Below are 21615 nucleotides of genomic sequence, written 5' to 3' on the forward strand. Positions count from 1 at the left end.
TCATCAGCGTTAGGTGCGTAAATATTAGCCAAAATCAAAGGTTTATCAACCTTTGCCCCTGAATTTCAGCTAAAACAATTTATCTTTAGTCTGTTTGAGACATTTGAATTGTAGATGTTTATTAATCAATATAATGACTCCCTTGCTCTTACTTGAGCCAGCACTAAAGAAAACATGTCCACCCCATATCTTCCCAAATTTTTCAGCTTCCTGCGGGGAGAGATGTGTTTCTTGAAGAAACACTATATCATATTTCTTACGTTTAAGAAAAGTAATAACCTTCCTTCTTTTTATGGGGTGCCCCAACCCATTTACATTCCATGTGGAGAGAGATAGTACACTCATATTAACATTTGACATTTTGATATAGTAGAAAAAAATAAATTGTGTGTCAAAAACAAAATTATACAGATCACATTCCCCATTAGTGAAACAATGAAACCCCGAACTTCCCCCCGAACAAAACAAACAGAAAAAAGAAAAACGTGTGCATTAACCCCATGCACGAAAGCGCCAACCGCCGACAATCCTTCTAAACTCAAAAGGTCCATGAACGCCCATGAGCCCCCACGGCAACTTTGCCATTGGATTGCTCAATTTTGCCTCACAAATTTGTGAGGCAAAATTACATAACAGAAAATACTTTGTAAAATAAACCCCAGCCAATAGGAAGAATGAACACAAAGAACATGTAGATCCATTCACAGAACTGTCTCAAAGGTGTGAACTTCCACAAAACAAATTTCAGCTGATATAAAACCATTCAGATTCCTTGGACAGACAAACAAATGTTCAGTGAGCCAGCTGTTATGAGTTCAGCAGATGACGTAATCATTCCAATGTTCCGTAAAAATACTCAACAAAACAAACTACAGCCAGCAGGAGGGATAAGCACAAAGAATGAACAGATTAATCCACAGCTGTTCCAAAGCAGTGTTATTCAATAGAACATGCTCCAGCTGCTAGGCGGAACCAATACAAAAAGAAACAAAACCGGCATCCCGGTTCCCCGGATGGTCGAGTCAATTCACTCGGAGGCCGAATAAAAGTATATACCATGACTTACTCGGTCCGTAAACTTTATAAAAGACATCCTTTGTGTGAGCATGTAGATATTTTTCGGTCATCCATAGTAACCACTCTCAAACTGGCCGGGAACTTCAATGCAAAAGTAATCTTCCATCAATGCAAAAGTTTCTTTAAGGAAAAGTGTTATTCACAAAACAAACTCCAGTCGCTCGGCGGAGCCAACACAAAAAGAAAAAAGAAACTAAAATGACGCCTAGCTTCCTCAAAAGCCAGAGTAAGTACAGCGAGTCGACCCACTCACATGAGAAACATCTGATGGTTTACTCACCCATTGATTCAATAAAAGACATTGCCTGATTGGGACATGTAAATACTTTGCGACCGTCCTTCGTTTCTATTCTCAGTTTGGCCGGAAACAACAGAGCAAAAGTGATCTTTTGCTGATGTAAGTGTTTCTTACATTCCTTGAACCGATCGCGTTTCTCTTTTGTCGAACTCGCAAAAAAGTCCGGGAACAAGAAAATATTATGGTAAGAAAGCTTCCCTTTGCTCCTCGCCTGGCGCAACACAAGATCTTTATCGGATGATCTCAGAAATTTGGCCAGGATTGATCGCGGCCTTTCTCCCTCAGAAGATCTGTGAGCTGGGACTCTGTGAGCTCACTCGATTTCCAGTTTATGGCCTGTTATGTCGAGCAGACTCGGGAAAAGCTCGTCTAGTAATTTCACCATATCTCTGCCCTCCTCATGGTCAGGAATTCCAACAATTCAAATGTTATTCCTGCGGCTTCTATTCTCAAGATCTTCAAGCTTTTCAAGGAGATGTTCCAAATCAACTCTGGTCGCGGGCGGATTAGCGGTTAATTCCCTCTCCGAAGATTCCAGACAATCGATTCAACAGTCTCTCAACATCAGTCACTCTTGTAACTAACTCAGAGAATTTTATTTCCATCGCCGTAATCGATCAACGTATTACAGCGAGATCCTCCAAGTCAGCAAGAACCTTCATCAGCATCACCAACATGTTGGACAACTGACGCTGGATCTCCTCTCCCGCCGCGCCATCCAAATCGAGTCCCCGGTCTGTAGGCCTGTTGGGGCTTTCATCCTGAACATGTAAGTATCTTTTAATGTCTCCAGCACCCGAGGATTTTGACGTCTTTGCCATGTTTTTCCTCGAAGAGCAAATGTGTAACTGGGTGTATCAAATTTCACCAGATTATAACATGAAAATAATTCAAAATTTAGCAAAGTGCGCAGAGCTCACACGTCTGCTTCTTGCATGGCGTCACGTGACCCTCTCCAAGCCTTTTTCAATTTTAATCTCCCCTGATATTTCCAGGTTTTCTGTGACCGAGGGAACCCTGTATCATAATGACACAGATCCCCCACAGAGCCTTTACCTTTAGTATCTGGGTGAATCCATGAAGTGGCACAGTTCATTTTAAGAGGACAACCGTCAAACACCTTTGAGAAACAAGCTCCCATCTACAGACACAGAAACAAACAGACAGACAGACAGATATACTATGTGAGCTTAAATTACAATAATGGACTCAGCAAACAGATGTTCAATGAGTCATGGAGAAAAATGGGGAGATATTCACATATTCAGCATATTCAGTGTGATATGTGTGTGATGTCACTCACCAGAACTTTGGGCGTGGGTGGGAGGCCGTTAATAGCAGGTTTCTATGAAAAGAGCATAAGACTTTTGAGCACAGAAAACTCATTTAAGTAGAGGAACAACATTCCCTACCTACAATCACATTCAACCACTCAGGATGACGCACACAAACAGACACACTTACAGGGAAGTCTCTTCTCTCTTTCCTCTGGGGACGACTGGGAGGCGACTTTGAAACATCTCCATTTACACTTCCATCTGAATCCTCCTCTAAAGAGGGATAGAGAGAAAGATTCTTTTTGTTACATTATTTGAAATATTCAAATATTTATTACATGGCTTTTTAGAATATTTGATTGTAAATGATCAATGGCAGCATTCTGCAGTCAAATATTTTGTGTAAAGGCCGCTACAAATTAAATGTTAGTTTCATATCTCTCGCATCTCTTCACAGTGTCTTCCTCACTTAATAAATCAGAACATTAGAAGTCAAATTAATATTTCATATTCACATTTATTTATTTATCTAATAAGTAAAAATATGTAATCAGGTGTTTAAAAAGCGAGATACTGTCAGCTTCACATCGGAGTCCTGACCACCCTGTCAGATTGATTTGCAATAATGACTGGCTGACTGTACACTATCTATCAACTGAACAATACACCTCAATATAGAGATAGAGGAAAGTGTTTTTGGTTGTAAAATGGTTGCAGTAAACTATTAACTAACTAATGAACTACAATATTGTGTGTGTGTGTGTTACCGTGGTCAGCAGTGTGCGAGAGCAGGCCTGGGCTGCTGACCCTCACAGACAGGTAGTCAGACTGGTTGTGGTCTGTCTTGGTTCCTCTCTCAGGTGTGCTCTGTCTATGAGCCACCGGTACCGGCCCGTTATCAGAACCCGGGAACCTCCGCACCGTCTGACAGCCGCCAAACTCATCGGAAATACTGCTGGCCTGAACCTGAGGGGGCTGACGAGAAAGTCTATTTCAATTAAAGGGATAATTCACCCAAAAATTTTAATTCTCTCATCATTCACTCACCCTCATGCCATCCCAGATGTGTATGACTTTCTTTCTTCTGCAAAACACAAACGAAGACTTTTAAAAGAATATTTTAGCTCTGTTGTTCCATACAATGCAAGTGAATGGTGACTACAACTTTGAAGCCCCAAAAGACAGTATAAAAGTAATCCATAAGACACCAGTGACTAAATCGATATCTTCTGAAGCAATATGATAGGTGTGGGTGAGAAACAGATCAATATTTAAGTCCCTTTTTAACTGTAAATCTATACTTTCACTTTCACATTCAGCCACCTACTGGTTAGAGCTGGTCAAAGGTGGAGATTGATAGTAAAAAAGGACTTAAATATTGATCTGTTTCTCACCCACACCTATCATATTGCTTCAGAAGATATTGATTTAACCACTGGAGTCATATGGATTACTTTTATGCCTCCTTTATATAATTTTTGGAACTTCTGGTCACCATTCACTTACATTATCTGAACCAACAGAGCTGAAATATTCTTCTAAAAATCTTTATTTGTGTTCTGCAGAAGAAAGAAATTCACTCACATCTGGGATGGCATGAAGATGAGTAAATGGTGAGAGAATTTTAATTTTTGAACTATCATTTTAAATGCCAAAAAATCTACATGTCGACAGGTGTGCATGTACATAAACTCACAGTTACCTTGGGAGGCAGAGGTGGCGGCACTCCCTGTTTAAGAGTCGAGCTGAGAGAGGGAGGGAGAAATTAGCTGGTTGGTTTCAAAGGGAAATTATTACTACTGAGTGACAGTGCCACTTACAGAACAACGTCCTCAAAGGCATCTTCTAATGGAGACATGTGCCCCCTTCAGCAACAGACAGAGAGAAAACAGAGAGAAACAGACATGAGTTTTTGACTTACTGACATCACAGTCCTTCTCCATCACCTATTTGCTGTTCAGAAAAACACTGAACCCTGGTTTACTCCAGGGGGGAAGTTAATCTACAGGTTTTGTGTGCTGTGTTTAAATATGTTCCAGTCTGAGCAGGAGGGCTTCCCCAGCGTCTTGGTTCCTCCCAAGTTTCAAAAATATTATGGAGATTTCCTTACTACTGTAAACTTTGACTTACTCACTGGGGGGTCTCTAAGACACTATTCTTTGTAAAGCTGCTCTGAAACAATATTTACATGTGAAACATGCTATACATTGAAAATGAATTGAACTGACCTCTAACACCATGTCCCAACAAGGTACAACGAATAAAGCAACAAGCTAATTTCTTCCATGTTAATCCCTTTGTCTTAACCAGCCACGAAACTGGGTAATCCGATGGCAAAGTTGTCGTGGGGGCTCGTGGGCTTTCATGGACCTTTTGAGTTTAGAGGGATTGTCGGCGGTTGGCACTTTCGTGCATAGGGTTAATGCACACGTTTTTCTTTTTTCTGTTTGTAAATCTGAAATCTCATTGGTCCACAATCCAATCCCTCAACATTACAGTGTATTAAACATCAAATCTGTTCTGAATGGCTGTGACTGTGAAGCATAGTTCTAGCTTTCAACATGGAGAAAAAATTACTTGTCCATGAACATGATGTTTAATGCTGTGCTTGGTTAGGACATGGATCAGTTAAATAAAAGCTTTATAAACCAATGGCTTTATTCAAACACACTAATTCTTTACCGTATAAACAACTCTTCCTCAACGCTCTTGAGAAGACTCCTTCAAGCAGAGGAGCACACAAAGAGAAACAGGAAAGGAAAAAAGGGGTAAAGAAAGAAAACAACAGAACAGTCAAAGTAGAGGGAATGCAACCAGACAGACAGCAGAGCTCAAGTAAGATTCTGCAGATAGGCATTAGGAGGAACAGGAAGTGTGTAAAGACACAAGGGCACATCAGAGAGATCATGCAGAAAGTACAGGGAAGCAATTCCTAAAGTGTTAGTCATAATGACGACTTTTAATGGCTACCTGGAGGTAATGGGGCCATCAGCAGATGGGCTCCAGGGGGATGAGAAGTCGTTGTCTTTAGTCATGTCCTGCACATAAAGACAGCAAGTATACACCGATCAGCCACAACATTAAAACCACCTGCCTAATATTGTGTAGGTCCCCCTCGTGCCGCCAAAACAACGCCAACCTGCATCTCAGATGCTATTCTTCTGACCACTATTTTACAGAGCGGTAATCTGAGTTACCGTAGACTTTGTCAGTTCGAACCAGTCTGGCCATTCTCTGTTGACCTCTCTCATCAACAAGGCATTTCCGTCCACAGAACTTCCCCTCATTGGATGTTTTTTGTTTTTGGCACCATTCGTTGAAAATTCTAGAGACTGTTGTACATGAAAATCCCAGGAGATCAGCAGTTACAGAAATACTCAAACCAGCCCTTATGGCACCAACAATCATCCATGCGATTATATAATCAGCCAATCGTGTGGCAGCAGTGCAGCGCATAAATCATACAGATACGGGTCAGGAGCTTCAGTTAATGTTCACATCAACCATCAGAATGGGGAATAATGTGATCTCAGTGATTTGGAGCATCGCATGACTGTTGGTGCCAGATGGGCTGGTTTGAGTGTTTCTGTAACTGCTGATCTCCTGGGATTTTCATGCAAAACAGTCTCTAGAATTTACTCAGAATAGTGCCAAAAACAAAAAACATCCAGTGAGTGACAGTTCTGTGGACGCGAATGCCTAGTTGATGAGAGAGGTCAACAGAGTATGGCCAGACTGGTTCAAACTGACAAAGTCTACGGTAACTCAGATAACCGCTCTGTACAACTGTGGTCAGAAGAATAGCATCTCAGAATGCTATTCTAAGATGTGGGTTGACACTCTTTTGGCGGCACGAGGGGGGCCTACACAATATTAGGCAGGTGGTTTTAATGTTGTGGCTGATCAGTGTACATCCTCTTCAAACACCTTTAAAGCACCATATAATGCTCTCAGAACCACAATCTTTGGTGCTGTCCACATTATAAAGATGTGCTGTAGTGGCTAAAGCTCAGGGCTGGTAAATGGAAGGTTGCTGGTTTGATCCCCACAAAAAGCGAACCATGAAATTTTGCAATTATGGCCCTGAGAAAGGCATTTAACCCTACACTGTACTACAAATGACTATTTAATGTTACATGAAACAAAATTCATTTTCATAACTGGTTTAAAAAAATTCATTTTCAAAACCATTTTAAAGTGGTTGAAGCACAACTTGTCTTACATAGGCTTTAGTTTGTGAAAACATGAGTCAGGTTTCAATACACAACTGATCTGTGCAAATAATCTGCATTTACACATGCAGATTTCTGTTATGCATGGAAAATGTATGTTTGGCTTATCAAACATGGACTGGTTCAGGTACCTACTGACACAAAGACGTTTACTGAATATTCCGGATTAAATAAAACTAGCTTTATGTACTGCATATATCACACTGTCGATTATCAAAGAAAATAATTTCAACTCATCCTATTTGTTTGTAATGCAGTGCTATTTATATTTAGGCCGATTCTGTTAATGGGTGTTTAAATTCAGACAGCTGTGATGTTTCCCTCACCATCTCAGTGCTTGCTTCCGTCTCTTTTCTCATAGGGGGCTCAAACTGAATCTTATCAACTGGAACATAGAGATGAGAGAAAAATGTATCTTATTACAGCAATAAACAAATTAACCCTGCATGCCACTGCTAAGACAAATAATTTCAATAATTTATTTGATTCACCCTGCATTCGTCTTTGGCATTCTGCTCATGTGACGGGTTTTGAAATGAATGCATAGTTTGCACAAGAGCAGCTACATAATGTAAAGTTTGAATTACTAACATGTAGTACCACGCCTCCACCACAGGGGGGCTCAGGCTGCACATTTCTATCTAAACTAACAAGTAGAGGAAACGCTCTCTCTCTAAGAAAATGTTAACAACAAAAGTTAGGTATCATAATTGTGGTTTGGGTTGTGTAGCAGAGTAAAAGTGCTCTCACTGGCAAATGCAAAAATGCAGATTACAGTGCTTGAAAAAGTATTTTCCCCCTTCCTGATTTCTTCTATTTTTGTGTATTTTTCGTACTAAATTGTTTTAGATCTTCAAACAAGATATAACGTAAAACAATGGCAACCTGAATAAATACAAAATACAGTTTTTAAATATATATATATATATATATATATATATATATATATATATATATATATATATATATATATATATATATATATATATATATATTATTGAAGCAAAAATGTTATCCAACACTTACATAACCCATGTGAAAAACTAACTGCCCCCTTAAACTTAATAGCTGGTTGTGAAGCAACTGCAACCAAATGCTTCCGATAACTGGAGATCAGTCTTTCACAATGCTGTGGTGGAATTTTGGCCCACTCTTCTTTGCAGAACTGCTTTAGTTCAGCCACATAGGAGGGTTTTTAAGCATGAACTGCCCGTTTAAGGTTCTGCCACAGCATCTCAATCGAGTTCAGGTTAGGACTAGGCCACTCCAAAACTTTAATTTTGCTTTTTTTCAGCCATTCAGAGGTGGATTTACGCCTATGCTTTGGATCATTGTCTTACAGCATAATCCAGTTGTGCTTGAGCTTCAACTCATGGACTGATGACCGGACGTTCTTCTTTAGGATTTTTTGGTAGAGAGCAGAATTCATGTTTCCCTCAATTACTGCAAGTCACCCTGGCCCTGAAGCAGCAAAGCATCCCCACACCATTACACTACCACCACCATGCTTGACTGTAGGTATGGTGTGTTTTGGCAAAATTCAGACAAACCTTAATGTCTTCTGGGTTAGCAGTGGTTTTACCTCGCCACTCTTCCATGGATGGCATTTTAGGCCAGTGTCTTTCTGATAGTGGAATCATGAACAGTGACCTTTATTGATGTGAGAGAGGCCTGCAGTTCCTTGGATGCTGTCCTTGGCTTTTTTGTGACTTCCTGGATGAGTCGTCGCTGTGCTCTTGGAGGAATTTTGGAAGGTCAGCCACTTCTGGGAAGGTTCACTACTGTGCCAAGTTTTCTCCATTTGTAGATAATGGCTTTCCCTGTGGTTCTTCGGAGTCCCAGACTGATGTATTTCAGTCACCTTTTTCCTCATCATTTCTGGAATTTCTTTCGACTTTGGCATAATGTGCTACTGCGTGAGACCTTTTAGCCAACTTCATGCTGCTGTAAAAGTTATATTTAGGTGTTGATTTGATTGAACAGGGCTGCGTGTGTCTAGTCCATCTGAACCCCCATTATGAGTGCAGTTTAATAGATTTGGGGATTTAGCAACTAAGGGGCTTTTTCACAAAGGCCCAGTTAGTATTGGATAACTTAATTGCTTCAATAAATAACATGATCATTTAAAAACTGTATTTTGTGTTTACTCAGATTGCCTTTGTTTTATGTTAGATTTTTTTTTTTTTTTTTTTAAATTTAGTATGAGATATACACAAATACATAAGAAATCAGGATGGGGGTAAATACCTTTTCACAGCACTGTATTTGCTCCAAAATACCTTCTTACACATATCCACACCCAGTCACTACCACCAAACAAGCACACACACACACACACACACACACACACACAAACACACACAAAAAATATTGATGACTTAAATTATTCTAAAATGTAAAAAACTTTTTAATTTTCGGGGAGGGGATGGGGAGAGAGAAGTTTAGTTTAATCATATATGTTTATTATTTTTTTTTGTGTGTGTGTATATGTGACCACAGGGGTGTTCGTTGGGGGTCAGGGTGGGGTTGGTGATTGGGGAGGGATATTAGTGGGGATTATATTTTAAATGTTGATTCAATGTGTATGTGTTGTGTTTTTCTCTGTTGTGTATTTTTGAATCAATAAAAAATGTTAATTGGAAGAAAAAAAAAAACAGTAATCAAAAAAAGAGTAGGCGTGGGCAATCTTTTTACTGACTGTGTAAGCACACACTAAAAACTCACAGAAACCTGTGAAATATCACACATTCTCATCTGACAAACACCAACACAACAGATCTGTTACCCAGATCTGTAACCACCAGAGACACCAAACTGTCAGGACAGCACTCATCATCTTATGTAGGTGTGTGATTGATAGGTGTATACGTACAGTTGATCTGTGACTGGGTTCTTTCAGCACGAGAGCTCTTGCTGCGAGACGAACGGATGGTGTGACGCTCTGCAAGCGGCTTGAAGAGAGAAAGAACACTGTGAAACTACATATGATAGAAACACACATATTGAAATGGAGACAAAACATGGGGACCTCTTTTTTTGTAATATTTGCTAATTATAGACTAAGATTTACAGTACATATAGCTCAAGTACTATAGGCTAATCCTACCAATGAAGTAACATATCATTTTCACAATTTTAACAAACACATTGACAGACATACACACAAACTCTCACACACACAGCTGATGTATGTTACCTCCAGGTCATCTTCATCTCCCTGGTTGTAGTGGGACTGATGATTATCTGGATTGCTCATCTTATCAAGCAGCTCTTGAGCTAACCGTCGAGTCAAACCTGTCTGAGTCACAAATAAGTGCTACACGCATTCACAAACAAACACATACACACAGATGATGTAATGTTAGAGGTGGCTTATAATGTAGCCTCTGTACCATTCTGAATTACAGAGGAATGTAATCAAGTACAATAGATTATAATAAAACCCATTAAAAGGATAGTTCCCCCAAAAATGAAACTTTTCTCATCATTTACTCACCCTCATGCCATCCAAGATGTTAATGTCTTTTATCTGCTGAACACAAACAAAGATTTTTTATCAGAATATTTTAGCTCTGTAGGTCAATACAATGCAAGTGAATGGTGGCCAGAACTCTGAAGGTCCAAAATGCACATAAAGGCAGCAGATAAGTACTCCATGACTCCAATAGTTTAAGTGGTTTAATCCATAACTTCAGAAGCAATAAGACAGGTGTGGGTGAGAAACAGATCAATATTTATCTACTTTTCTACTATAAATCTCCACATTTGACCAGCCCCAACCAGTAGATGGCAATATACACGAATGTGGAAGTGAAAGTGGAGATTTATAGTAAAAAAGGACTCAAATATTGATCTGTTTTTAACCCATACCTATCATATCGCTTCTGAAGATATGGATTTCACCACTGGAGTCTTATGGATTACTTTTATGCTGCCTTTGTGTTTTTCAGCCCTTCAGAGTTCTGGTCACCATTCACTTGCACTGTATGGACCAACAGCGCAGAGATGTTTTTCTAAAAATCTTTGTTTGTGTTCAGCAGAAGAATGAAAGTCATACACATCTTGGATGGCATGAGTGTGAGTAAATGATGAGAGAATTTTCATTTTTGGGTGAACTATCCTTTTAAATGTGGTAAAATCACAGTAAGGCCCTGTCCCAAATGGCACACTTCATGTGGACTTGCGGTCTCGTGTTCTTCATTTGCACATTCCCACCAAGTCCACGAGACCGTAGGGTGTCCCATTTGACATTTTAGGGCTCCAAGGGGTGCTCAATAGTGAACCCTTTGCATCCTCAATGCGCCCTTCGGCTGAGCCCGCATCAGTGAGAGGGTCCTATAGCGTGATGACGTAGTGGATCTAAACATCTGCGTAGTGGATTTTGGTGACGTAGTGGATGTTTTGGTTTTTATGCATTACAGTAAGTATATTTACTTAGTATTAAAGTATTACACTGAGACATTTGTTTAGCTTAGCTTTTAAAAATGATCATAACCATGGATTTTGTAAATTACTTTTCCTTGTTTTTCCTCTTCACCCACAGAAAACAAATGTATGAATTAAGCAATATACTCATACTACTCACTATAATGTGCTCCTCATTTTAACATCTCCACCGTACATAAATGCCATGGGGTGAATTATTTGTATTTGTATTTTAACATGTAGTGGTCAAAAATACTTGGGAAGTATGCAAAAGTGAAATTAAAATGAACCTGGAACACTTTAAAAATGACGCGCTCAGCACACGGAACAGAATGGAGCACATCTGTTACTCTGAGCACGAGATGGAGTTGTGGAGAACAAAACCGTTCTGAATACACTATAATAATTCTTATACACAATACAGACATGACAAAGCAGCGTGCATAGACTTAATTTAATTAAATCATCATAGCCCTTTGTGGTTTAATAATCACACAATGTCTTATCGTGATTTTATTTTAATTAATTGTGCAGCCCTAATATATAAATGTGTGTGTGTTTGTGTGTGTTATATGAATATATACTATATTAATGACCATTAAGTACGCTACAGTAATACAACAAAACATTAAAATGTGAATACGCATGCGCATTAAAACATCCACTACGTCACTAAAATCTGATACGCATGGGATTAGATCCACTACGTCATCGCGCTACAGTCTGCAGCAAGGAGTACTTGGCATCAGTGCAAGCTCAACAGTGGACTATTACGCAAAAGTCCCCACTGCTGATCCTCTTGACCAATCACAGCATGGCGATGTCACACACAGGTGATGTCAATCGCGGAATAAAAATTTATTTTAATAATCTTTTTTTACGATTTGGCAGCGACAGATCACTTGCTTGTGTATATAGTCACATTTTAGTCTGATGTGTCTAACTGGTTCAAAACTTTGTTTAATTCAGTTTTCCAGTGATGTGGAATTACTCCTATTCAGTTTTTATTCAATCATTTTTCTTGTGGAAGTTTTACGTTCATAAAAGTAAGTAATCTAACACTAAACATTCGCTATTATTATTTCAAAGAGTATTTTAGAATTATTGCGAGTCTCAAAAATATCAAGACAGAAGAGAAAACTTCCTTGCACATAGCTGTAGCTTGTAAGATACATTATATTTAAGTAGCTACATTCGGTCTAATAGTGATATTTAGTGATATTATAACTGAAGAAGTGTGGCTGTGTGTATTTTATAATGATTTTTGCGATCTATTGCGGTGTGTGGAACATATGTTCTCCTTTTTTTTCTTTTTTTTTTTCTTTTTACATTTGACTGTTTTAAGCACCTGCCTGTAACCATTCAGGTGTCTGAGTAATGTTTATTTGCTCTCTATATATTTAAAACAATGGGGTTTTGTTGTTGCTAAAGGTACACTTTGTTTTTCAGAGGTTCTTAATTAAAATGTCTAATGCTTTATTGTCAGTGTAGTGCTTGGAATTATTTAATAAAAATAAAGATCCAAAAGTTAGTTTAAAGTTTGTTCCTTTACACGATCTATAAATGCCATGACTTTTTCAGATAATTTGTGAAACTGCATGCCATGTATATGATAAACGTAATGTATGAAAATGCCGTTATCTGATTGAAGTCTTGAAATCTGTCCCAAATGCACACCTAACACACACCCTCAAGTGGCTTATTGATTTAATAAAATATTAAAATACATGTATATAAAAAATACAGCAGTATGATAAAAGACAACAATGTTCTTTACAACAAGGAAGTCTTTACCGTGAGCAGCTTCTCAGCTGTTGGTCTCTTCTTCGTGTTCTTAGTGAGAGAGATTTTTATAAAATTATGAAATGTTGTAGACCTGCAGAAGAGCAGAGAGAGAGAGAGAGAGAGAGAGAGAGAGAGAGAGAGAGAGAGAGAGAGAGAGAGATTGATGTTTATACACTGCATTTGCTCAAACTATAGATCTCTACTTCTCTATAGCTCAAATACGCATACATAAACACCAGAAAGACTTACCATTTATTCTTGTCCTTTAACTTGGGAGGCTGGAAGTTGCTTTTAGACATCAGAAATAAAGCCCTGCATATACATACAAAAAAAGAGAGATTTTCATATCAAATAAAAATCTAAGTAATTATGTGAGGATGTGGTGGTTGTCTAACTTGTGCAATGATTTATCTTGGCTCAATTTATGTGTATAATTAAATTATGAAATTCACAGCAATACTGAAGCCTGGTGCAAATTATTTAAGTAAAACCCATCTGCTGATTGGCAACTTAGTAACTGCAGTGTGAGCGTACCTCATGGGATGCAGTTCAAACATTGGGGGCTGTAGTTCTGCCAGCTCTATCGATGTGATTCCAACAGCCCAGATATCACATAGCTGATTATAACCTCCGTTCTTCTCTACTGCCGCCACCTCTGGAGCCATCCTACACACACACAGATAATACACAGAATTACACATACATAAAAACCTTTCGAATATATAAAAATATTCTATAAATTATTTAAATATAATAATAATAAAATATGAAATAATTGTGAGTTAAAATACACACAAAAATAATCCTCAATTAATCATACAAAAACACAATATACACAAAGGTTGTTTTAATGTCTTTTTTTTTTTTTTTAAAGAGTTAATCTTACATTCACAGGTTTCACTGTATTTTACATAGAGTTGAAAAATTGCACATATGAAAAATATTGCTAGGTAAATTCCTAAACTTTTATACATTGTTTTTACTAAAGAAACTATTTTCAAACAATTGTCTCCAGTGTTCCCACACTTTTTGACCAATTAATTTTGACCAAAGACCCTTCAAGTTGTCTGTAATAACTGGGTTTGTAAAATTCATTTTGATTCAGATCCATTTGCGGATGAATAATTTAGACTAATTTGTGAACCCATTCAACCAATTCATTGAAAAGAAACAAGAAAGTGTTTTAGAAGAACAATTCACTCACAAATTGGACATAATTATGGCGAGCAAGTTTGAATCAATATATAGCCGATTTAAAATTGTAGAGCTGAGCACAGCTAAAAATAATAATAATCACTACAGAAATTTCCCTGACTTTTAAGATTTTGTTAATTTTCATGATTCTTCCAGGCCTGGAAAACACAAGTTTAAGATTCCAAAATATTTGCAGGTTTTTCATGTCCATGACACTGATAGCCCTTTTCCACCGAAACTGCAATGGTTCTCGTGATGGGCCAGTGCTCGGGCTGGTTCATCACAAACTGCCCGCACTTTTCATTGACCTTACGTAATGGGTTACGTGGCTACGTGGTATTTTTACGTGACTACCTCACCTGTCCACAAACATGGCCTGTCACAGTGTTTGTGTACAGCTTTTACTCCTGTCTTTGAGGATATACAGGTGCATCTCAATAAATTAGAATGTCATGGAAAAGTTCACTTATTTCAGTAATTCAACTCAAATTGTGAAACTCGTGTATTAAATAAATTCAGTGCACACAGACTGAAGTAGTTTAAGTCTTTGGTTCTTTTAATTGTGATGATTTTGGCTCACATTTAACAAAAACCCACCAATTCACTATCTCAAAAAATTAGAATATGGTGACATGCCAATCAGCTAATCAACTCAAAACACCTGCAAAGGTTTCCTGAGCCTTCAAAATGGTCTCTCAGTTTGGTTCACTAGGCTACACAATCATGGGGAAGACTGCTGATCTGACAGTTGTCCAGAAGACAATCACTGACACCCTTCACAAGGAGGGTAAGCCACAAACATTCATTGCCAAAGAAGCTGGCTGTTCACAGAGTGCTGTATCCAAGCATGTTAACAGAAAGTTGAGTGGAAGGAAAAAGTGTGGAAGAAAAAGATGCACAACCAACCGAGAGAACTGCAGCCTTATGAGAATTGTCAAGCAAAATCGATTCAAGAATTTGGGTGAACTTCACAAGGAATGGACTGAGGCTGGGGTCAAGGCATCAAGAGCCACCACACACAGACGTGTCAAGGAATTTGGCTACAGTTGTCGTATTCCTCTTGTTAACTCCTGAACCACAGACAACGTCAGAGGCGTCTTAACTGGGCTAAGGAGAAGAAGAACTGGACTGTTGCCCAGTGGTCCAAAGTCCTCTTTTCAGATGAGAGCAAGTTTTGTATTTCATTTGGAAACCAAGGTCCTAGAGTCTGGAGGAAAGGTGGAGAAGTTCATAGTCCAAGTTGCTTGAAGTCCAGGGTTAAGTTTCCACAGTCTGTGATGATTTGAGGTGCAATGTCATCTGCTGGTGTTGGTCCACTGTGTTTTTTGAAAACCAAAGTCACTGCACTCGTTTACCAAGAAATTTTGGAGCACTTCATGCTTCCTTCTGCTGAAAGATGCTGATTTCATTTTCCAGCAGGATTTGGCACCTGCCCACACTGCCAAAAGCACCAAAAGTTGGTTAAATGACCATGGTGTTGGTGTGCTTGACAGGCCAGCAAACTCACCAGACCTGAATCCCATAGAGGATCTATGGGGTATTGTCAAGAGGAAAATGAGAAACAAGAGACCAAAAAATGCAGATGAGCTGAAGGCCACTGTCAAAGAAACCTGGGCTTCCATACCACCTCAGCAGTGCCACAAACTGATCACCTCCATGCCACGCCGAATTGAGGCAGTAATTAAAGCAAAAGGAGCCCCTACCAAGTATTGAGTACATATACAGTAAATGAACATACTTTCCAGAAGGCCAACAATTCACTAAAAATGTTTTTTTTATTGGTCTTATGATGTATTCTAATTTTTTGAGATAGTGAATTGGTGGGTTTTTGTTAAATGTGAGCCAAAATCATCACAATTAAAAGAACCAAAGACTTAAACTACTTCAGTCTGTGCGCATTGAATTTATTTAATACACAAGTTTCACAATTTGAGTTGAATTACTGAAATAAATGAACTTTTCCACGACATTCTAATTTATTGAGATGCACCTGTATTTAAACATTCAGAGTAATGCATTTCAATGTTATTACACTGCACAATAAGATTGCCAGAGATGACATCTACGCTCAAGACGACAGACAACGATTACATTATTTTGTATGAACTTTTTTTAAGTGGCTTAACTTGCTAAGTACAATAAACTGTGGAACAGAGGAATCATCGTAATTAACATAGGTGCAGCAGATGGTTATATTTGGATCTTTGTCATAACATATAATATTATGTTTATGTCTTGATTGAGAATCCCACCGGTTTACTTAACAAATAGCCGTGATCTTCCTAACAAAGTGAGCATTGCTCTTACTAAACAAAACAACGCACAAAATAAGATGAGAAGAGTGTAAGGAAAGCTAACCAGTTTTTCCGCTCCGGAACATCCTTTTCTGCGGTGGAAACGCGCAGATCAGTTCGAGAATTTGCACCGGCCCAGGAACCCACCCCCGAACCAAGTCGTTGGAAAAGGGCTATGATTTTGCAACATAATTTGATAAAGTGCTTTCCATGCTGCTGTGCCCAGTTATCAGAATTTATCAAACACAGAAATACATACTCCTTCTATAAGTTTTTAGAGACACAGCTTCTATGTTTCTAGGGGAATGTACCATTCTGCAAACACAAAGTATTTTATTAAACCGTGCTTCATTGGAACTAGTAGGGACTAGTAGGCCTCATGAGACGGACTTCACATGTGCTGCATATGACTTTCCTTTTACACTCGATTGTGTGATGGCCTACAATAGTTGGCTGTAGCTGCCCACCTCAGATTAACAGAAATCCTGAGGGGACCGTCCAGTCCTAAATGTGGTATTTATTGCTGTGCTTCTTAGTTTTTTGGAAAGCTTTAAATGTTTGGTTGCCAAAAATGTCACTGCCTGAATTCCACCCAGATCCGCATGGCTTGCTCTCCGTTTGGATTATGCAATTCTATCCGCATTTTCCACATTGTTGAAGCCACAGGGGCATAGATGTTGTACTGTGATGTGTTTACTTTTTCTGTTTTGTCTAACAAAGGATTTTCATTCATTTTTTTAGCCTTTCCAAGATTTGTGCTGAGAGATATTAGGCAGAATGTTAGGAAAGCCTCAGTTTCCATTTACTTTAATTGTATGGTAAGAAAGATGCAATGAAAGTGAATTTATTTATGTTTGTGACTAACTTTCTGCCTAACATCCCCTTTTATGTTCTTTGAAAGAAAGAAAGACATATGGGTTAGGAATAACAAGAAGGATAGGTGAATGATGAGAGAAGAGAATAATAATTTTTGGGTAAACTTTCCCTTAAAAACACAAATATTCAGAGCAGGGCTTACCAGTAGGGTGTCCCAATAAAGGATTTTCTTTTTGCCATGGTGGCCGTTATTTTTGCAGCTACTCCAAAGTCCGCTGCAAAATGTGGAAAAACAATTTCATGAATTCAAATTCAGTAACACACAAATACACACACTGCAATTACAATGTGACCCTCTCACCTAATTTGACGTCTCCATTGTCTGTGAGCAGAATATTTGCCCCCTATTACACAATGAGGACAGTGTGTGAAACAGGGAAAACACACAGTGATCAGTAAGTCTACATTTCTGAATTATGGTGCTGCATTACCTTAATGTCTCGGTGCATCTTCCCTTTGGAGTGCAGATAACCCAGACCCTAAACATACACACAAATCTTCTCATCGTATTTGGAGTCTTAAATTAATAAAAACACAGAATGCCTGCACAGCATTAGACTACGCGAGTGTTCGAAGGATCTTACCTGTAAAGTCTCTCTGCAAACATAGGCAATCTGAAGTTCTGAGAGGGGACCTGTAACTGCATATGAACATCCAAACAATTTTCAGCATACCATACAGGGAAAATTGTATGTTGTATACTCTACATGGACATTTACAGACACATAAACACAATGTAAACAAGTACAGCTGATTTACCATGATAAATGTCTTGTAATGACCCTCCACCGCAGTATTCCATACAAATCCACAATTTCTCACGGCTAGAGAGAAAGAGAGAGAGAGATCTTTAGATAGGTATACAATGAAAAATAAGGGTAATTTAAGCTAAAACATGTAAGTATGCCTACAACTACACCATCAACAGTCTTGAGTGCTTTCAAAATAAGTTTTATATTCCAATCAAATTTAAGTATGCACCTAAAACCATCATTTATAGAAAAAGTGTTACCAGAGGTAGCTGCCAAAGTAAGCCACAATGTTGTGATGGGTGCATTCCTTCACCATAAAAATCTCCTGCTGGATGATTGAGAAATCATCACCTAACAGAAAAAGAGAGTGTGTGAATATATTATGTAATTAGTCAGATACAAATGATGGCTGGAGGAGAAATGAAAAAGCGAAACATGTGACTGAGCAGAGATAAGAGATGTAGATGTTGAGTACTGAGAGTGAGGGTGGATTTACTGTTGTCAAAACTACCGGTACTTCATTACCAAGTCGTTACTAAAATAAAAACAATGTAATGATACCAGTGTTTCAGCAGTACCGGTAGTACCTATCACCAACTCTATCCGGTACCAGCGTGCACTATGACAGACACGACAGCTTTAAAATGCTCACAGGCTTATTTTGAATGCGTGATCTGCTACCACTTTTACACTGAAATGGGCAGTTAATCGAATTAAAATCGTGGCATGTCCTAGTGTGATTTATTAAACCGCTAAAGGCTGCAATCTTAGGCTCCCCCCTCCCCCTGCCGGCCTCTGTTCACATCATATTTTTTGGGTCCGAACTGCGGTCCGATTACATCATCAATGTGAGTACAAGCGGCAGCTGTTTACCACTGTAACTAGGCAACAACTCAAGAAGATATCAGCTTCATGGTGCAATTAAAGTATTTATCTCTTTGGATTTACCACCAAAACTTTACATGCACAAAACAAAACTTATGTTTGTCTACCACGGATGCATTGAATGTGCAATGATGTGATGTGTTGCAAGAGATGTGAAGAATGTGAGCTGCTCTCTGAAGGGGATTTATTTGGACACAAGCTGTGAGAAATTCATTAAACCATAATAATTGCAATCGGGAGTCTGCAAAGATGTGAATTATATGTCATCAATAGCGGTTCACTTCCGCAATTTGGTATAATTGTGTTTATATTAGCAGCAAACCTGCACCGGAGTTCACATGAACCGTACCTCAGACCACCTTTTCAAGTGGACTCAGGTGCGGTTCACGGGTGCACACCAAAGTTCGGAAAACAGCGTTCACACCACACAAACGAACCGAACTCTGACATAATTTGAAATCGGGTGCGAACCAAAAGTGCTAGTGTGAAATGTTATGTTTTACATTTTATTACTGTGAAGCACTTTGGTCAACTCTGTTGTTTTAAATTTTATATAAATAAAGTTGAGTTGAAAAGTTGTTCAAGAAATTTGTTTGTTTAATTATATAAATATATGGTCTTCATGTAATATGCGCTTTAGAGTGGATTAGTGCTCTCATTTGTCATCTCATACAACATGAATGTTTCTTAACATCGGCTTCACACATTCAAAGTACGTTGTATGAGATGACAAAGCAGAGCACTAATCCACTGTGAACCACGCAGCACATGTAAAATTATATTTATATAATTAAATCACAGCATTTGCGCTTTAATCACAACTCATCTTTATTTATATCGCATTTAAAACAAAAGAGTTGACCAACGTGCTTCACAGAAATACAATTTAAAACATATGATTTCAAAATGACCACATACACAAACACCAGTAATCTAAAATACAAACACTCCAAAACTGTGTCCTACATTTCATTTGTCAGACTCAAAGACCGGTATAAAGAGATGAGATTTCAGACGTGACTAAAAAGTCTTCATTGATCACACTGGGCCATGTTGCAAACCGTTTATCTGGAAAAGTGAAATTAATAAAAGCCTGAAATTGAAGAATAACAATGTAATAATATTTGAAAAATGAAATTTTGGTAACGTGACAACACTAGGTGGATTAGTATTATTATTATGATGATCATGAGATGGAGGTGATTTTCAGGGCTCTAAACTTTGATCAGGTGAGGACTGACAGGTTCAAGTCCCATATTCTTAACACTCCTAAGAGAGCCTCTCTGTCCCATGTCACTCACTCTTTGATCTCTTAACCCTCTTCGTCTGTGATGCTAAATAATGCCTGTGAGTGTGAGGAGTTTCCCTCCATCTCTTTCATAAATACAGATGTAACAAAGTTCGTAATGGGGTTGCAAGGAGGAAGCGGGAGATGGTGAATCCAACTCAAACGGTATTTGTTTTATAACACAAAATTGGCTTTTCAGCACTTCAATCAATAATCACGCTTTTCAGCGCACACAGCTTAATATTTTTTTGAAAGCCCATCCCAGGAGGTAGTACCAAAGGGTGAGGACCGCCCACTGGAGGTGGTCTCCGCAAGTGACAGGGGTGCCGCGATTGGCTTTTAAGTTCACCTCTGGCCCGAGCTCCTCCCTCTCCGGTAACACCATTGCCAAAGCCACAGGGACCACCTCCCTTCACGGTTTTAAGAGGTTGAGGTGGTAAATTTGCAGTGCTCCGCCCCATCCGTTCATTTAACCTCATAATCTACTTCCCCAAATCGCTGTAACGATGTGCGCTGGCAATGACGAAGACGATGACGTAAAGAGAACCCAAGTGCAGTTTATTTTTCAAGGTGCAGTATCCAAATGTGAGTATAAAACAAAACATAAATGACTTGACTTGACTATGAAGCACAAAACACATCCACATTCAACAATACTTGACAATGGACTATGGAAATCATGAGGGATAATACATGACATGGGAGAACATAAACCAATGAACAAACAGAACTCTAAACAAGATAATTAAACAATAAACCAATGAAAACAAGACACATGAGCATAGTGGGAAAACAGGACATCACATGACTAGGGAACAGGAACTAGAATTTCAAAATAAGACATGAAAAACACAGAACAACAAAATACACATGACACTCGCCGTGTCATCATTTTTATTTGTATAGCGCCTTTCACAACACACATCGTTTCAAAGCAGCTTTACAGAAAATCATGCATTAACAGAAAATGAAACTGTAACATCTATAATGTCTTAGAGTCATCATTGTGTACCTCGTGTGACCTCAAAGGGCCCTTGCCACTTTGTGAGTAATTTAGAGCTTGATATGGGTAGTAATACAAGGACTTTATCTCCCTGTGTAAATTACTGTAGCCAAGCTCCCCTGTTATACAGCCAGGACTGACATTCTTGAGCCTGTAGCAAATCTCCTGTGATAGCTGCCCCAATGTGTGGAGTTTTGCTCTCAGGTCAAGAACATATTGAATTTCGTTT

The 21615-nt window shown here is 38.7% G+C and overlaps 1 protein-coding gene across 3 annotated transcripts in view; it reads right to left on the reverse strand.

Annotated features, from left to right (window-relative positions):
- Positions 1-21615, reverse strand: part of LOC127413890 (mitogen-activated protein kinase kinase kinase kinase 5-like) — a 75994-nt gene that overhangs the window by 15924 nt on the left and 38455 nt on the right. For all 3 annotated transcript variants that reach the window (XM_051651451.1, XM_051651449.1, XM_051651450.1), the window contains exons 4-22: positions 18471-18561; positions 18218-18282; positions 18043-18098; positions 17890-17937; positions 17760-17802; positions 17601-17673; positions 13629-13760; positions 13344-13406; positions 13104-13185; positions 10081-10200; positions 9757-9835; positions 7211-7269; positions 5623-5690; positions 4473-4517; positions 4355-4397; positions 3420-3627; positions 2840-2925; positions 2679-2720; positions 2432-2516 (exon numbers count right to left, since the gene is read on the reverse strand). In XM_051651451.1, the coding sequence (XP_051507411.1) occupies positions 2432-2516; positions 2679-2720; positions 2840-2925; positions 3420-3627; positions 4355-4397; positions 4473-4517; positions 5623-5690; positions 7211-7269; positions 9757-9835; positions 10081-10200; positions 13104-13185; positions 13344-13406; positions 13629-13760; positions 17601-17673; positions 17760-17802; positions 17890-17937; positions 18043-18098; positions 18218-18282; positions 18471-18561 (1488 nt within the window). The remainder of the gene's footprint in view (positions 1-2431; positions 2517-2678; positions 2721-2839; positions 2926-3419; positions 3628-4354; positions 4398-4472; positions 4518-5622; positions 5691-7210; positions 7270-9756; positions 9836-10080; positions 10201-13103; positions 13186-13343; positions 13407-13628; positions 13761-17600; positions 17674-17759; positions 17803-17889; positions 17938-18042; positions 18099-18217; positions 18283-18470; positions 18562-21615) is intronic.

The sequence above is a fragment of the Myxocyprinus asiaticus genome, chromosome 23, assembly GCF_019703515.2.
Source record: "Myxocyprinus asiaticus isolate MX2 ecotype Aquarium Trade chromosome 23, UBuf_Myxa_2, whole genome shotgun sequence".
In the NCBI taxonomy this organism is placed as follows: Eukaryota; Metazoa; Chordata; class Actinopteri; order Cypriniformes; family Catostomidae; genus Myxocyprinus; species Myxocyprinus asiaticus.